Genomic DNA, 8,789 nt, shown 5'->3' with positions numbered 1-8,789 from the left:
AGATATAAAACACTGATAACATTATAACAGTCTATAAAAAACTTTTTCAAGCTTTACGACAAATTAATTAATAATTAATATTTCATTACGATAAATTAAACTCATAACTGAATATTAGCTTTATATATATATATATATATAAGAAAATGAGTTGAATACAATATCAGTAATATCAAATTATCAGTTTAACACTTATTCATACCAATATTATTTATTATCATCAATGAATGAATCAGAAGTTAATTTTAATCTTTCATTTTTCCCTCCTTTTTTTTTTTAAAAAAAAAAAAGAAAAACTTCAAAAAAAAAAAATAGATGAAAATTGAAATTCAAAAATTTGCTTCCCTTTCATTAGATGAAATAAATGAAAGAATCCATGGTGACACCAAGGACACGTGAATGATGACAAACATCGAGCAGGCAAATCGCCAAAAATTTTTACTAGCAAGGACAAATTTCATGGTCGTTTCGACATTTTTTTTTTTTTTTTTTTCTTTGTTCTTCTTCCTCTTATCTTCTCGAGTTAAAATGATAAAATTTTTGCTCATTTTATTTGTGTTTTTTTTTTTTTTTTTTATATTTTCGAAATGTTCAAACAGGTTTATTTTACTAATTTCATCATTATATAATCATACTAATAGTGTTCCGAAAAAAAATTTTTTATCGATCATTTTATTGCTCAAATTCAAATCTAATCGAAGTAGTAGTCTTAGTAATTTAAGTGAACTGAAATTATAATTGTTAATTAATTAAATTGTGTGAAAAAAAAAAGTAAGCGAAATAATCTATGTTAATATTAAAATATATTATCTTATGCTTTAATAATTAATCTCTTTCTTTCTTTCTTTCTTTTTTTTTTTCTAGAAAAAATAAAATAAAATGAATGAAAGAAAAAATGAAATGACTAAGTCAATTAATTTAAAAAAATTCATGAATTTATAAAATAATTCAAGCTCAATTAAAAAATATTTTCAATCTTTTATGAATTAAAAACTGTTCTAACTAATAATTTGTCCTAATTATCTATTTAATTTAATTATGCATAATATATGAATTTTAAAGGATATATATTAATTTTTAGTTGCAAATGATAAACGATGAAATGACATAAATAATCATTGATCGAAACATTTGCACCAAATTATTATAAAAGACAAAAGAAAAAGTGCAAATCAAAAAAAGAAAAAAAAATTAAACAATTTCAAAAAATTATTAATTAGGAGATGAAGAATGGTAAAAAGAGGAGAGAGAGAGAGAGAGAGAGAGAGAGGGAGAAAAAAAGGGAAATTCAAAGAGGTATAAAGGAGGGGAAATGAAAAGAAAAGAAAAGTTGGTAACTAATTAACTGATTGTTTAATGAGAAATTGTAAAAATTGTAGTAAATTATGTTGACAACAATTTTTATACTTTCATTTCAAAAATTAATTAATAGCACTCATTGATTTTTTGTCCTATTTTCTCTTTGTCTTCTTTATAAATTCATTATGTTACTTACTTCATTATACTGATAAAGTTATGGTGATAATGATAGTGATAATGATACAGCATGTTATGATAATAATATTACTATAATAGTAGTAAATATTAGGTCCAAGGGAAAAAAAGAATTTAAATATAAAATAATTTGACTACAAAATATTTTGTTTATAAATTATGCATATTTTTAATATTATTTATGATATTTTTTTTTTTTAAAAATTATATAAAGCATTGTCAAATATATTCATATTTCATCTAAAAATTCCATTAAAAAAAAATTAGCTTTGCATTTTTTTTTTCTTTTTTGCATTTTAAATTCATTTAAAATTTTCTTTTTTTTTTTCTGCTTTTTTTTTTGTTTGTTTTTTTTTGTTAGTGGCTATTTGTAGTTTATTTAATAAACTTATATGATTTGTCTAAAAATCACATAAACAATTGCTATGTACTTCATCGCATTTAGAATTGAAATTAAAAAATTATTTGAAGCAAAGAGGAAAAATGAAAAATGGATTGTTGTTATCGAAGTGTAAGCTAAAATTTTTGGTTCAAAAATTGTTTAACGAATTACTATGCACTTTACTATACATGTTTACATAATTAAAATTTTTATTTATTTTTCCGTTTTTTCCGTTTTTTTTTACTTTATGTAACAATTTGTTGTAACTTCCTGTAAATATTTATTATTTAATTTTTAATAAACAAAAATTCATTAAAGAAATACAGTTTTTCCTTTCATTCCTTTTTTTTTTTTTTTTCTCTTTGCTGTTTAAAATAAAATTTTGCTATTTAAATTTTATTACAAAAAATTAAAAAAAATAAAACAAAATAAACATTAAAATTTTTTCATTTTAAATTTTACTAATATGATATATCGGAAAAAAAAAAAGAAAAAAAGATAAATGATAAATTCGTTCATCCTTGCTTAAATTATCAAAAGTTAACAGTTACTGCAAAAATAAAATGTAATCTGTAAAAAACCAAAAAAACCAAAAAAAAAAAACAGAGGAAAAAAAAAAAGGAAAAAGAAAAAATGAAAAAATTCAACCAAATTTATTATCTTTCCTTTTTTTTCTATTTTGTTTTAAACATCGCAATTTTCCTACAAATATTTTACACAACTATTTTTTTTTTTTTTTAAAAAAAAATGATTTGATAACGTTTTTCAATGTCTTTCTACAAATTACTTACTCCTTTTTTTTTTTTTTTTTCTTCCTCTTCTTCCTCCTTTCGAGGTCAGACTATAATTTTTTTTTTTCCTTGCTTTCAAATCATTTTTCAATTCCTTTTTTGCATTTGACAATGAATTAAATTGAAATCGATATAAACACATAACTGTTTATTTATTTTTTTTTTCAATTTACAAAAAAAAAAAAAAAGTTTCAGTTACATTTGTTAAAAAGTAATTGCAATTTGTAATGTTAAATTTTTGCTAAAATTTAAAAGAAAACGGAAATAAATCCTAAATAAATTAATAATTTAATTTTCAACATTATTAATTTCCAACAGTATATTTCATATTTAAAACTAATAGCATGAAATAATTTTGAAAATTTAATCAATAATAATCAAAATAAATAAATGTTAATTTGCTAAAATTTTTTTTAACTTCGTCATATACTCGAATTAAATTTTTTTTTTTTTTTTTAAAGTTGTTTATTCAAATTATAATGTTTCGTTTTGTTTTTGTGAATATTTAAAAGAAAAAAAAAGTTCCTGGCGTCAACCACTTTACGAGTTTTTTTAACAAGTTTAATTAAAATTTTGAAAATTTTTCATTTTAAAAGTTTAATTAAAACTTATTCTTTTGTTTACCGATTACTACGGACAGTTTCTTCTACGAATTTTCCATATAATTTAATTTAATCTGGTACTAATGTTGTATTAATTAACATTTCAAAAATTAACAAATAGCTCACATTTCCATTCAATAAAGTTATTTTTAATTATTCCTAAATATTTATTATTTAATTTTTAACACAACTTTATTATATATTTATCACATACGTCAAAAAATTTTAATTCATTACAATTTACTTCAAATATATGATGGAAGTTATTGCATCACTTCAAATTTTTTTTTTATTATCTTAACAAAAATGAATTCAATGTTTTATTTTAGTAACAAAATTAAATAAATTATAATATACAATGAAAAAAAGATGAACAAAAAATTCGAAATTTCAGCATTTATCATATTTCAATGTAACTTAAAAGTAAAACAAAACATTTTATACTTTTTATTACTCGAATGAATAATAATTACTGAATAATATGCTAATTATTTTTTTTTTTATTTTTTATTTTTTTTATTTTTTTGCAAGAAAAGCAGTAAGTAAAGCAAAAATATTTCAAATGTGACAGTCGAGAAAGGTGACATTCAAGAAAAATGTCGCTAATTGTTAAATAGAGAAGGATGTCACATACATGAAGAATAGATATGTGACAATTTAGCAGAGAATATATAACAATGAGAAAAAAAAAAAACTTATCAGTAAGACATTTTCGAAAGGAATGAAAATTTAATAATTATAATTTATTGAGATTAATTAAATGGATAAAAATAAATATGAACTAATCAAGAATTTCACACCATTTTGTCTTATATTCATCACAAAATTTTCAAAAATTTTATCTGATAGAAATTTTTTTCTGCAAAAATTCCAAATAATAATAAATAATTTTAGTATCTTATATTTAAATTTATTAAAAACCTTTGTTGTATTTTTAATTTTGGTGTCTTTCTTTTTTTTAAATATTTAACAGTATGGTATTCATTTATAATAATAGTTGATAAATGTTATTTCAAAAATTATAAATTGAATTTTTTTTGATTTCAAATACCTTAGTAAAATCGAGTGTCGCATTATTTCCTTATTATTTAATTATTTTAGAAAAATTATACTTTTAAAATGATAATGACAAATTATCAATTAAAGAACTTAAATATAAAAATTTCAAAATTTTAACTAATGATAATAATTAGTAATAATGATAATTTTCATGTTGGATAATGAGCAAATGAATGAATAAATTATTATATAATCAAAGTTAGTTCTGCAAAATGCAATTATTATTTTTTTCTTTTTTTTCATGAAAGTTATCATTTTTATTGAAATAATTTTTAGAAAAAAAAAATTATTCTTAAAAGTAATATTATTAAAAAATTAAAAAGAAAGAAAAAGACAATCTAATAAATTCATTTGCATTTAAAATGTCACCAATCGGATTATTAATCCAAAATAGTATCAATGTGATTTATCATCTATCAGACGAACATCAAAATGTCATTGCTCTTTAATTTGTTTTAAATTTATTTTTCAATGAAAATATTTTGCACTTTCCAATTAACCATTTTGCAATTTTCCATTTTAAATTCCAGGTCACAGGTCTTTAAAATCAGGAGATTAGGTCAATCATTTTCTCAAGATTGATGTAATTAAGTGATAAATGTTTTGGATGATTGATATACAAATAAAACAAAGTAAATAAATAAATAAAATCAAAAAAAAAACATGGATAAACACAAATAAGTATGCAAATTTTTAGAAATAAAAATATTATTATTTAAAACATTATCTATTAGCATTTTTTCTTCCTTTTTATTTTGAGATTTATAGAAATTGATAAGTGATACAATTGTATTGATAAATGATATAATTGTGCTGGAAAAGGTGTGGTTAATCAGAGAGGTGTGACATATCTGAGAAGCGGAAGATGAAAGGAAGAGGGCGGGGGAGTGGACAAGATTCTTTTGTCAACGAAAAGTTAACAAAAGGTTGAATCGAATCACAAATGAATGAATAGGTAGATAGATAGATAGATGTATGTGGTTGAATGAAGTTCACTTCTAAAATAATTTAAATAATTTAAAAATGTATAATTTTAATGAAACAATGCTACTGAAAATTATTTTGCATATATTTTAATAATTCATTAATATTATTTATTTTATTCCTTTATTTCATTTAAATTTTATACTTATTTGTTAGGCTTTTGATCTAAAATCTAAGCTATACTCTAACTAATTTATTTATAAAACTATATTCTTACTTACATTTATAAGGCTTTTTATTTAAACTATATATTATATTCTTATTTGCTAGGCCATTTATTTTGACCATATTTTTATTTTTGACTACATATTTAGATTTTTTTGCTAGATTTTCTATCTAAACTATAAGTTATACCAATTATTTGCTATGTTTTACATCCATTCAAATCATAAGTTAAATTTTAATTTATTTAAGTTAAAAACTATACGACTATTATCCAGTTTAAACTTCACCTATCTTTTCCCATTAGCTATTAGCATGCTTAAGTGTTATACCTGTTTAAGAATATTTTTTTTAATGATAGGCTGAAAAGAAGATTTGAGAGATCCTGATAATCAGTTCTTAATTTCTTATCATATTATTGTGCTTAAACCAATCACTAAGCTATGATATCGCTTATCATAAGTATAGCAATACGAAATTATCACTGGATGATTATCAGCTATCATGTTTATAAAATAATTAGGAACAGTTTAACATTCTCTAAATGAATGTCAACTAATGTCAACTCATTAAATGAATGTCAACTAATTGTTTCTTTCAATGTCAACTATTCTTAATTTTTCTTTTCAAAGCAAAAAAAAAAAAACAATTTCATCTTATTTTTCATTTCATATATTTCTTGTTTACAATATTATCACTAAAAAGACACATTTTTGATTTCTATTCCATTCATTGATATTTAATTAAATTTGTGTTTTTTTTGTTTTGGTTTGCTAATGAAATTAGAATCATTTCGAATTTTTATTATTTTTATGCCATTTTTAATTTTATTATTACTAACAGTGTTAATTTCAGCTTTCCATATTTTATTTTGTTGCCGTACGAATAACAAATAATTGATAATGTATTTGAATCAAAAATCATTTTTCCTCTATTTGATCATTTTATCATATGCTAATTTGATGGTAATAGGACGATCGTATGAAACTGGTAAGTTATTTTATTATTTTTCATCTTTTCCTTTTCAATTTTATCATTTTTCTTTTAATATTTTTAAATTAACAAATAACTATTACAAATTATAATAATCAATTGATAAATCATTCAATAAATTAAACTTATTGATAATATATAAATATACTTCAGTAATTGTGAACTAATTAGTTTAATTACATTAGTGTATGAAAAATCTACTGATTAGAATTGTAAGTTTTCTCAAAATAAAAAAAAAAAAAAAGTTCAATCATAAAATAATTCTAAATATTATTATTTTATTATTTAATAAAGCATTAAATTACTACTAATTAATTAATTAGGTCAATTAATTAATGATTGTAATTTGTCTTTGAATAATTGTTGTTGATCTGATTTGATGTTGCATATTTCTTTTTTTTCGTTGTTACATCACAAAATAAACAAATAGAAAGTACTTCAAAAATAACGTCATAGTACATCAAAAAATTTTTCAAATTTAAAACTGAATTAAATTAAACATAGCCTTTGAGTAGCTTAAATTTTCTTTTTCTTTCATTCAATCTTACTTAATTTTTAGTTATTTTATTTAAAAAATAATTTCAATTTTATTTTAAATAATAATTAAAATAAAAATTTCTATTTCAGAAAAAAAAAAAACTCTACTTTTTTTTTTATTCCATCTCTGAATTCTAAACAAAATTTCAAATTGTAAAAATGCAATATTCTCAATTCATTTATTTCATTTCAAACTATAATAAATTTATAAAAAATTTTCTCCCTTATATATTTTTTATATGCCTACATAACGATGTAAAATTTTATTTTTAAATTTTAATAAAAATTCGCTGTAGAAGAAGAGGAAAAAAAAAGCTTAGCAAAAACAAATTTTTTAAAATAATAAATTTTATTAAAATTTATTTTAGGTGGATTAATGCGTGATGATTATGAATATGCATTGGAAGGTATTGCTGTTGATTATGTTACTAATCGACCGAGAAGTGGTACCATTTCACGAATACATAGGAATAAACAACGATTAAATCATCGACAAAATAATCCATATCCTATAGCTTCATCATCATCATCATCATCGTCATCACTATCATCATCATCATCATTATTATCATCATCATCATCATTATCAAGAGATGCTATTGTTTATCATCATAAATCATCAAAATATGGATAGTTAATAATATTATGATTTTTTTCAGCTAAATTTATTTTATTAAATTCATAAAAGAAAAAAAAAAAATTTTTTTTTTGAAATACATATGTTATACAAAATTTTTTACCAATTATCCTGTAATTAATAAGCATAATTAATTAATTTGAATTATAAAGTAGTAAAAAAAAATGATAAAAACCGTATAATAAATTCAAAAATTTTAAAAATTTTCTTTTTCTTTTATACATTTATCACATTGTACCATATATTTATCAAATTTTCATATTTCTTAAAAGAAAAAAAAAAAAACCTTCTTCAGAAAAAAATAATTCGTTCAATTTCAACAAAATTATTTTATGTGAGACTAGAAAATCCATTAAATTAGTTGAAAATTTACGTATGCACACAAATGAAGATTTTATAATTTGTGTAGAAAAAAGAAACATTTTGTGTCATCTTTAGTTTAATATAATTTAATTAAATGATTGTTGTATTCATTATAACACTAAATGAATGGTTAAAATAATTGATGCATTATTTTATTGCTAATTACATTAATTAGACAAAAATCTCCCACAATAGTATTTTTTGAATAATTATGTCATTGTTAATCTTTCTTATTTGTCATCATTTAATAATTAATTAGTAAGATGATAGTAATAATGACAATAATAATAATAATAATAAATAATAATAATAATAATAATAATAATATAAACAAATATAAATAATATAATAATAATAATAATAATATAATAATATATAAATAATAATAAAATAATAATAATATAATAATAATAATAATAATAATAATATAAACAAATATAAATAATAGTAATAATAGATCATACTATTATAAATATTATTACTATTATTATCACTATTAATAATACGAAATTATAACACTACAAATATTAATAATATTATTACTATTATTGTCACTACTATGACTAAAATGATAATTTATCAATAATTATTTTTTTGAAGAGAACTGTCCTAATTGATTAAAATTGTATAACTTTACATAATTTTTTAAAACAATCATCCTAATTGTGCCTCAAATCTCTTCTTTCATCTCAATCAATCTTTTTTATTTCATTAAGTAAAGGATGTATTATGTTCAAATTTATTGTATATCATTTTCATAACAAATGATCTCATCAATTTTTGCT

The 8,789-nt window shown here is 19.8% G+C and overlaps 1 protein-coding gene across 1 annotated transcript; it reads left to right on the top strand.

The window, feature by feature from the left end:
* Nucleotides 1-6,436: 6,436 nt before the first annotated feature.
* Bm8314 (uncharacterized protein) lies at nucleotides 6,437-7,638 on the top strand (the record flags this gene model as incomplete). The annotated part of the gene is made up of 2 exons (XM_043080805.1): nucleotides 6,437-6,464; nucleotides 7,373-7,638. The coding sequence occupies 2 exons, from the start codon at nucleotides 6,437-6,439 to the stop codon at nucleotides 7,636-7,638; spliced, it is 294 nt and encodes a 97-aa protein (XP_042936739.1).
* Between the last annotated feature and the right edge of the window lie 1,151 nt (nucleotides 7,639-8,789).

This window comes from Brugia malayi, assembly GCF_000002995.4.
Source record: "Brugia malayi strain FR3 genome assembly, contig: Bm_v4_Chr3_scaffold_001, whole genome shotgun sequence".
NCBI lineage: Eukaryota > Metazoa > Nematoda > Chromadorea > Rhabditida > Onchocercidae > Brugia > Brugia malayi.
Note: the sequence above shows the minus strand (reverse complement) of the source record. Positions and strands in the feature narration are given on the sequence as shown.